At 42.8% G+C, this 9,747-nt stretch overlaps 2 protein-coding genes across 2 annotated transcripts; one reads left to right on the top strand and one right to left on the bottom strand.

The window, feature by feature from the left end:
- Positions 1 to 3,368: 3,368 nt before the first annotated feature.
- smn1 (survival of motor neuron 1, telomeric) lies at positions 3,369 to 6,306 on the bottom strand. Its single transcript, XM_079747544.1, has 8 exons — positions 6,165 to 6,306; positions 5,782 to 5,853; positions 5,545 to 5,667; positions 5,075 to 5,266; positions 4,658 to 4,837; positions 4,415 to 4,483; positions 4,075 to 4,182; positions 3,369 to 3,546 (listed from the first exon to the last, which is right to left on the bottom strand). The coding sequence occupies exons 1-8, from the start codon at positions 6,210 to 6,212 to the stop codon at positions 3,490 to 3,492; spliced, it is 849 nt and encodes a 282-aa protein (XP_079603670.1). The 5' UTR covers positions 6,213 to 6,306; the 3' UTR covers positions 3,369 to 3,489.
- A 73-nt stretch (positions 6,307 to 6,379) lies between these two features.
- hspb11 (heat shock protein, alpha-crystallin-related, b11) lies at positions 6,380 to 9,060 on the top strand. The gene is made up of 5 exons (XM_079747577.1): positions 6,380 to 6,587; positions 6,694 to 6,800; positions 8,434 to 8,502; positions 8,597 to 8,640; positions 8,729 to 9,060. Exons 1-5 carry the CDS (start codon positions 6,496 to 6,498, stop codon positions 8,819 to 8,821), a joined length of 405 nt encoding a protein of 134 aa, XP_079603703.1. The 5' UTR covers positions 6,380 to 6,495; the 3' UTR covers positions 8,822 to 9,060.
- Positions 9,061 to 9,747: the final 687 nt, after the last annotated feature.

Here is a 9,747-nt window from a genome sequence, read left to right as displayed (position 1 = left end):
CCAAACAGTAGTGCGCGACCCAACTTCTGCTCCGGTTCTGTGTCAAGAGACCTCTGCCGGTGGGGTTAATATCTGCAGCCTAAGCGGCGCGGTGGGCTTTGCTGTTCACCAGCTGATTGAGGTTGGGTTAGTCGAAACAACAGTGAGCTCTATGATAACTTATTGATCCCTTCAAATTTTAAAAGATTCCAAAATCTCTCAGCGTGTTTTTGTTCTGAAATATCAAAGTTATGAGGCTGAATAGTAGGCTACCATGAGATTTTCATTAGTTATGCAATTAAAAATGTATCTTCTAGTTTAGAGCATAATATTTGGATTATTGATTTGGTTATGATTAGAATTTAAATGTAGAATACAATTCTAGGTGAAAATCATGTTAACCTCCTCTGGCTGCATGTATGCCATTTCCTAACTCATCTTTATTTAAAAATAAGAAAATTCCCCTTGTATGGAATGCTTTTGAGAGGGGGGTTCAGGGTATGGCACTGGAATGTCATTTTATTGACGAGCATTATAACCCACCCACTATGACGGATGGTACTGCAGGACTGCCCACGTCAGTCTGCCTGTTTTCATTGTAAATCAACCGAACCCACTGTGTATGGAATTCTGAGAGTTCAGAGGGTCACCCGGGATCGGTGTCACTGGCAAGAGTCGCATCTACACAGAAGCAGTCGCCTATAGAGCAGATTCTTATTCATATGGCTGTAACACAAGTCAAGACCGGCCTCTGTGGTGGAGGGCCACATGCACTCAAAAGAAAACTGAAAATGTTGCAACCGAACTGTAGGTTAACCTTGATTTTATTCAGCCAAACCTTTGAGCCAAGAGAAACAAGGGTCAAATTCACCTGGAGCAGCCCTGCCTATCTGAATCAAGTAGTGGTCATTCAAGGACACCTATTGCTAACACTTTTGTAAATGAGACATGGTTGTGTTTCGTTGAGATGATTCATTACAAAAACATAATTTCATATATTTTTTTGCCTAATGTTGTCAAGCGTTCTTCGAACATTACCCAGCTTTCTAACTTTCGGCCTGCAGTAAAACCCTTTTGGTTTTGGCACAAGCATTTCAGTTTTATTCCAGTTACACGCTACCCTCCCTGTTGTCCTCATATTGGTCTACTTAAGCCACCCAAATCTAAATTTAGTACGTGTTTACACATACTGGCTACCATTTCTTTGGGGTCACCATGGATATACAAAAGTCACTGATGCAATGAAAAGGTTTTTATGATAGCTGGGTTTTTTGTTGGGTCATATTGCAGACTCTGAATCCTTTAAATATGTCCCTGGCCATCCGTACATGTTTAATCAATTGGTGATATATACAAGCCTATATTTCTCCCTATGAAACATGGTCCTCAGAAAAAACAGCTTTGCAGCACAAAACTGAATATGCCTCAGAAACAGAAAGACCCACATACTGCAGTAGTACCAGAGTAGTACTGCAGTAGTAACAGAATAGTACTGTCAGCCCAGCAGGTGGATACTCGCATTGTATACATCTATAACCACTGCTCCTCATTAACATCAGGATGCTTGTGTTGATGATGGTTAGTTACATTATAGAACAGAGCCTCCTAGGTGTTGCAACTCATGCAGCAATAAACACTTGGAGAAGTTTCTCTTCCCTGGAACGATCTGGGTGCTCATATGTTTACACACCAGCCACTGCTGCGGCTCCAGAGGGGAAGGATCAACATATCACAGAGCCCATGGTTTCCCACGCACGGCCTGGCCATCCTTCAACCCAGGGCTAGATCCCTATCACATCCGTGTGGGGTTTCTTTTGCTCAGACTTCAGCGAGCCAAAACAACTTTGCACTGGCTTTGATATTGGTTATTTCTAATCCTGGCTCTGGGTGCACAAGATATATTTCATTCATGAACCGTATCAAAAAAAACATCCTTCATGTACATATTGCGTTAAAAAGGGACTGTATTTCCGTCTTTACTCATACATACGCGTGGAAAAACAGCCCAATGTGCCATGGATTAAGATGTGTCTGTTGAAGGTGGAAGGAAAACGTCCACATTGGCGCCGTCACCGGGGGATATGAAATGTCAGCCACAGGCAGCCCATAAACAAAGGGGCCGCTCTTCGCCCTAAAAGCGATGGGCCACAGAACAGCAGGAGGATGATCACATGGCCCCAACACAGCGCACCATCAGACTCTCACTTTACACTACACACATTCCTAATCCACTGTCCTTTGCCCTGGCTGTCTTACAGCAGAGCAGGGTAATGCCACCAGGGTAGAAACAGGGCAGCGGGAAGGTAAGCCAACCAAACCACTAGTACAAGAATGCATGCTTTGGAGTCCTCTTTTCTCGAGAAGTGAAAACATTACAAATGGAGCAGAGCAAGGCTGGCGCCCCTGGTTGTAATTACATGTGGTTGTCTCTGCTATAAATAAGCATGGATCCGATATACAGTGCCGTTCTCACCGTGCTGAAAATACAACTTACGGAAATAGTACTTTAGACAAGTGAAGCGCATTACGTTTAGTATTGGAAATATGAAAGAATTATAGGATATTGAATCCCACGGTGAGTAGAAGTACGCCTTCGTTTGTTAAGGAATAACTTATTTGTACGAGTAAATTGGTCATGCACTACATTCATCCATCTCTTCTGGGCTATTTAACAAGTTGTTCCATGTGTCATTTCAGACTAATTGATACATAGAAACAAATAAAGATATTTCCCTGTCAACTACAGGTAAATAAGTTCTATAGTCCATTCGACACCAGACGGTCTTGAGTCTTGAGTTCTTCTTTTGTCCCTACACCAGAACCCTAAGGTGATATGCAACCGTGCTGGGAATATAATAATATCAAAGCATATGATGGATGTGGTCCTATATTGGGTAGAGGAGGAGAGAACACCTCAGGGGAGAGGGATGACATGAATGCTGGCCCTGTTCTGAGACCATCGACTGAATTAACCATGTGCAAAGCACCAGAGGCACAGGAGCATGACTAAGAACCGGCCTAAAGCCAAACAGTCAACTGATACACGATGTAGATAGAAAGACATTTCCTCTTTTCTTGCGGATACCCTGGTCCTGGAACATAATACACTGCTGCCACCCAAAGGATGTGCGCTCTGGAAAGAGAGGCTTCTACTAGACAATGTCAGCCATAACAGTCAAATGCTGTAACTGCTCAGCATTTGGTTTACTAGAATAAGAGGTCTCCAATGGGCATTTATCGATAATAAAATGCGCTATTAAACAAGAGCGCTGAGCAGGAATGTTGGAAATCTAGCAGTGTCGTTTAGCACCGAGCTACAAGAGAGGCAGGAAGGGGTTCATTAGTCAAACAGGAGACACAGCTTACCAAAACACTATGAGGAAGCCTTTATTACACATATCATTTTTTTTTACAAAGCATACAAAAAAAAGAAACCAACATTCATAATACAGTCTGTACAGTTCACTTTTCGACGGAGCCATCTGTGTAGGACTAAAGTAGCAGCATCAGTTACTTGTGGTGGGACTTCTTGCGTGGAGCAGATTCTTTTTGTGCTTGTTTCAACCCCTGGGAGAAAGGGAGAGGAAAGCGTACGTCAGGGATCTTTATTCCCCTCGAGACACAACAACCGCAACGTCAGTTTATGAACAAGCATGGTTTAAATGCATTAGCTGAACAAATTCCCCGAACTGCCACAACTTCTTTAGAATAAGTTGAATGAATATAACCGTAACTGAATGTACCACCGTATAGAATACACTTTTTTATCTAAAGAGACTTGTTTTTTTCCATACATTACAGGTACAGCCACAAAAGGTTGCAGGCATTGGGGAATCAAACCAAGAACCTTTAAGCAGGGAATAAAACAACTCAACCACCTAAACTATTCTGCTATCCCTACCTACTTAAAATAGTTAAAAGGGCCTATACTTTACCACCAGGTGTGATGTATGAATGATGGATCATGTCTGATGCCAGGTGTGATACGATGCACATTGACTGCCAAGTGTCATGTCCCTATAGGGACCATAATGGCTAGAAAATCGACATCCCACCCGGTGGTAAATAAGGGTCCACTAAAGTCAGTGCACCTACCAGATAGTATCCCGTGTGGTAACCGCTCATGTACCAGGAGATGAGCATGGCACCCAGGGCCTCATCATTCTCCATGTCGGGGCTCATGGGCGGAGGGGGCGGGATCATCTAAGGAAGTGGGAAAATAAAACAAACAAAAAACGACGGGAGAATGAGCTCAGAGGAAGTGAAACCGGAAGACAGACTCAGTCTGTGAACGTGTGTGGCGACTTTGGTAGAACAACAAATTTGGTAAAAGAAAGTTCTGTATATGTAGATTCAAGAACACTGCGCCTTTATAAAATATGAAAGGTGACTTTTATTTACATCACTTTGGCAGTAAGATAATCGTTAGACTTACTGGGGGACCGCAGGGCATCATAGGGGGCCAGGCTGGAGGGACGGGGCCACTGTTGTGTTTACTTCCTCCCTATCGGTAGAAAAATTATTTATTAAACATATGTTGTCTAATTTCATATCATCAACATTTAATACATTCAAAAGGGAATTTAGGTTTTGACGTGCAAGGTGGCCCGAGCCTCTTTCCTCTGACTAATGAAGGAATGGATGGTGTGAGGCTAACTGGTAGAGGAGCCCTTCTTACCGATTTGAAGCCTGGCATTGGGGGCGGACCGAGGGGAAATCCAGGAAGACCAGGGGGCAACACTGGAGGGGGTTCTCTGGGGGATTTGTACTTTGGGGGCTTGTTGTGTGCTTGCCGTCTGTGAGATTGAGGTGTGGTACACCGGTCGCTCTCCTCTGTGGAAGATTCTGCTTCATTGACCTTCATTCAGGGCAAAGACACAAACAAAGAGCATATCGCTTGAATTTCAATGCACACCTCTATACACCCACTGAATTCCATTAGTGTCTTCAGACAAACCGCCTCCATTAGAAGACTCAAATACACAAACATCTCATTCATTTTAAATCTATATTAAAATGGCATCTTACATTTCCTCCAAGGTTGGTCGAAAAGCAAAACCAACAAAAACATGTCCAACAATGTCCTTTACTATACCTTAACACAAGTTTCTTCTTCGACCTCAGAGTTTTCCAAGAGCAAATCTTGAAGGCTCTGCTCCTCCTGATTGCCATAGTCTGTAAATAAAACTGTACAACTGCCCCTCTTCTTGTCTATGCCGCAAATTGTGGCAGCATACAGCTGGCCATCCACTGACCAGTATGCACAGCAAGAATCTCCAACCTGCCACTGTGGCACAACAAGTATGCACCGTTCAGTTATGTTAGAAGGATTAGGATAGAGTTTAGCCATAGAGTATTCATAGAGCTTTAGCATACAGTAAAACCTCTAAAACGAAGACCAAGATCAATTATTTTTTATTGTGGACACACAACAGTGTCTAGCTCTTGGTGTAGAATAGGTTCAAGGTGGAATCCATTAAAGTTCTCGGTAAAGACTATGCTCAGGTTATAGTGACAGTTGGGTTGTTGAAGGTTTTATAAACAGGTGTATATTGATTGACCAACCTCTTTGTCCGGGGGTGCATTACTCCTTTTCCTGCTGAGATCATTTTTGTTGCCCTTGCGCTTCTTTCCTGGGGGGTCTTTCTTGAAGGCCGTAGGGTCGTTTTCGTCATCTTTAAGTGCAGTCTAGTAGATATTCAATTGCAAATTGAGTGTGAATATTTGAACACAAAATCCGAATTGAGATGTGAAGTCATTCAATTCTCACTGACATCCCTTCGGGTAACAGTAACACCATACCTTGAACGTCGCGACAGCCTTATCATATGCCTTTATCAGAGCAGTGTCATCCCATATGTCAGAATCATCACTCTGAAAATGAAAGGACAAAGATAAAACACAATGTAAAACACAGCCCACGTTGTCACAAGTCAGCCCAGGTCATCATGGCCAGGTGTCAATGGATGAGACCTCTGACTGAAGATCTGATTACATGTGCCCAAACAGTCATAACTTATATTTGACGATGACATTCACCCTCGTTTGGACTTATTATAACAGATCTATAGTTTGGGGTCCATGCACATCGCAGTGTTAATGGCAATGTGAGTGTAGCCAGGCTAACACACTACATGCTACTCTGTCACGTTAGTGTTACATCAAGGCTATGATTGATATCTCACCTGCGCAGCTCCACGGGCGAAAACCACGTCCTTCCTCCCGTTCGCCATCGCAAACCAAGAAGCTCTGTCTCCGCCGGTGAATACGTACTTCAAAGACTTGATGAACTGCTGCTACTTCTTGATGAACAATGTGCGTCGCATCAACTATGACGTCGCGTCAACTCGCGGGCTAAATGCGTGACGTATATATGGCGCGTCAGTTGGCAAGGCAACGCAGAGACAGCGACGGCGTCGCTTCCGGGAGAGATCGGCGCTTTTCGTACATCGAATGCATCGTGTTTTATCGTACTTTATACGTCGGCAGTTCGCCGTTCATGGATGAATTGATACGATGACAGGTTCTTCCCTGGGCGCGTTGGGAGGGAAGGTCGTGTTGGCGTCCTCGAGCGACGAGGCTCAGCCGCCGCGAAACATCATCGACGGGTAAAGTTCGCGTTCGTTTTCGCGTGATTTGGCAAAGTGTACACCGGTTTAATGTTGTGTAAACCGTTCGTACCGCTATATGAATACGTTGTTTTCTTTTCTCTAGCAACGCCGAGACGTTCTGGATGTCCACCGGGATGTTCCCGCAGGAGTTCATCGTCCGCCTGGCTGAGACCACGGGGATCGACCAAGTGACGATAGACAGCTATAACGGTACTATCGCGATACGGCTGTCGAAGTGCATCATGGGAAGTCCTTATGGCGATTCTCACGACATTTCGTGGTGCCTGAATAAAGTGTTGTTCTGCCACGTCCAGCATGAGATGCTTTGTGGACTCAAACAAAGCAATGTCACATTTATAAATGATTTCACGATTAAGTGCTGAACAAAAGAGAGAGAGCACTTATTGTAAGTGCTCGATTGTAAGAGAGCACTTATTGTAAGTCGCTTTGGATGAAAGCGTCTGCTAAATGCCCTAAATGTAAATGTAAAGAGAGAAAAAAAGCTTTAGACCACATGATGATATTCAACATCAGTACCTCATTAGATCCCACATGTTTAGTGCTAACACCCGTCCTGATAAGCTTCTACTTCTAATCATAAAGTGGTCAACACGACACAATATAAAGTTGCATGGGTTTAAGATAAGTCAGACCCTCCATGCATGGCCTCTTTGCACTCCACCCAGGCCACGAGAGACCAAAGGTTTACCTGGGTTAATTAGAACCTGTAGGCGTGGCTTATTTACCATTCCGCCCATTTCCGACATAGACTGAATTTTAGCTCCTCTACCTTGTGCCTCTGAATAAACCACGCGTGGAACATGTTCCACTCTACGAGTCATACCTAGGTCGAAACAACGATTCCGTAAAGGATTCAAATTACGTTTCATCATCGTCCGAAATATAAGGTCATTGCGGTGTGTTGTCACGATGCACAAGCCCTATGGCTACCTGACATATCTTAGTGTACTGCCTTCTTTAGATGTTGTTATTTTCAGAATCACCGGTTCACTGCCAGTGCCAGCAGGGTAATAATTCTAAGTGTAGATCGGTTATGCGTTAAATGGAAGCCCTAATTAGACCTAAATACATTACTATATGAGTTATGCTGTGCTATCTAACTTTGACACTTCTAAATATCCGATTACACATCAACTTCTCCCTTTCAGGAAGTTTTTAGGCCTATCTGAACAATTTCCCACAGGGCCTGAGTTTTCATGCATACAAAATCATATTTTCTAATTACAACACACTGATAAGACTTATTTATACTTGGTTCTGTGAGAATGTAACAAATATAGGATACAGCCTTTCTGAAGTTGTTGTTTTAAACTGTTGTTTCAAAAGATGGTGTTGTCCATCTCTAGGTGCTCAAGTGACTTTGAGGTAGTGACTCTGAGCAGGTGATGGATTGATGCCATGCACCTGCATAACAGGAGGCCTATTTTAAATAAAATACCTCATTAGGAGCATATCTCCCCATGAAATGCTAAAATATAATGAAATATTCCATGTAATTAATGATAAAAGGTCAAACAGTTCAGTGTCCTTCATGAATTAAAAATCAGATATTTGCTAACACAGTCTACAATTAAAGTGGGGTTGGTGACAATTAACAAGATACTAACAAGAAACTTTATAATGAGGTCAATGCAGCCGTAATTCCGTAGTCTTATTTTTTTGCTCGAACAGTACTCAAACTGTATTTATTCTCCACAAAGATTGTAAAGGCTATATTTTCATGCAATCAAAGTTATCAAATATTGCATTATATAATCTTTTAATCACTAATTACGTATGGTCAGTCTTTCAAGAATGTATCTTGCATTTTTCTTTTGTTCAGTTAAGAGTCTGAAGATAGAAACAAACACATTGGATACCTTTCAAGACTTTCAATCAGTCGCAGAAACAGGTGAGAATAAACCACCTCGTATTGACATTATATAAGTAATATATATTTTAACCTTTCAAAGAATAGAAATGCTGCAATAATCCTTTCATTGCAGAATTTGAACAAACCGAAGGTCAACTGCAATCAAATGCTATTTCAGTAAGTGTCCTTAACACTGACAAGTGACAGAAATGAGAGATCATAATTGTCATGGTGATGAAGCTTTTATATCTTTCTTTCTTTCCAGCTAAAAGGAACCACTGCTTCCCATCTGCGGTTCATCATCACCTCGGGATACGATCCTTTTGTCTCAGTGCACGGGGTCAGCATTCAGACCTAGCCTTCCAGAGCCCAGCATTGGCGAGATGTCCTTTTCCAAGGTGTGTGTAGGGGCCAGTTTAGATATATTTTTGTAATTGTCAAAGGCATGGCCAAGTGTGTCACATTGTGTCAAGCTCTTAAGGAAATTACTTTACAGACAGGTCAGTTTGGAGAACTAGCATAATACATGTGGTATGTCTTTAGTTTAAATATCTTGGAAATGCAGCCTGAGTTAAATGGATTAAATCAGTGAAATCAGCCGTATCGCCTACATCTTTCTTTCAAATTGCATTTTACATATCAACTTCAATCACTATTGATCTAGGGACTATACCTATCGCCCAATTCTTCCTGTTCTGTCTTTTGCTCAAACATTATGGGATGCAGCTCTATCCACTATTCGTGATGATGTTTACCTTCCGTACAGCTGCTCTCATTAATTTCCCACTCTCTTATATGTCAGCTGCTCAAAATAAACCATTCAGAACCAGATAAATGCTGGTGTATTTATTTAAGAGAGCATACCGCATAATCTCTGTCTGAGTGAGCGATGGAGATAATTAACTAATTAAGGAGGCAAGTTGAATCAGCCCATCCCACACCCCACCCTGTCCTCCCACCCTCTCTCTGGGGGACTTCGGAGAGGGGGGGGCGGGGGGGGGCAGGTGGTTTCAGAGCCAATGAGCTAGACAAAGGCACAGGTCTTGTACTCCTATATATATACACACACACACACACACACACACACACACACAATGGCAGCGGTAGTATTGGTTAGCAGCAGAGAAATGGCATCCTAAGGGACTCCCTTCCCAATTACTCAGTTGACCATGGATCAGATTGGGGAGTTGACTTCGCTGGGTCCGCCGCTGCAGCTCTAGTCTAGATGCGGGGCTCCAGGAGGAACCAATAAAACAATACGAAACGCCCAGCTTAATAACTTAC

The sequence above is a fragment of the Pollachius pollachius genome (genome assembly GCF_949987615.1).
Source record: "Pollachius pollachius genome assembly, chromosome: 1".
Taxonomy (NCBI): domain Eukaryota; kingdom Metazoa; phylum Chordata; class Actinopteri; order Gadiformes; family Gadidae; genus Pollachius; species Pollachius pollachius.
The sequence above is the reverse complement of the archived record's forward strand: the minus strand, read 5'-3'. Positions and strand labels throughout refer to the sequence as shown.

Bases quoted from the DNA above. Each gene is read 5' to 3' on its own strand.
- hspb11 (XM_079747577.1), top strand. From the start codon at position 6,496: ATGACAGGTTCTTCCCTGGGCGCGTTGGGAGGGAAGGTCGTGTTGGCG. The intron at 6,588-6,693 runs GTAAAGTTCGCG...TCTTTTCTCTAG, and splicing joins CCGCGAAACATCATCGACGG to CAACGCCGAGACGTTCTGGA. The intron at 8,503-8,596 runs GTGAGAATAAAC...CTTTCATTGCAG, and splicing joins TCAATCAGTCGCAGAAACAG to AATTTGAACAAACCGAAGGT.
- smn1 (XM_079747544.1), bottom strand. From the start codon at position 6,212: ATGGCGAACGGGAGGAAGGACGTGGTTTTCGCCCGTGGAGCTGCGCAG. The intron at 4,484-4,657 runs GTAAGAAGGGCT...TTCTACCGATAG, and splicing joins CAATGCCAGGCTTCAAATCG to GGAGGAAGTAAACACAACAG. The intron at 3,547-4,074 runs GTAGGTGCACTG...CCTTTCTCCCAG, and splicing joins ACCACACGGGATACTATCTG to GGGTTGAAACAAGCACAAAA.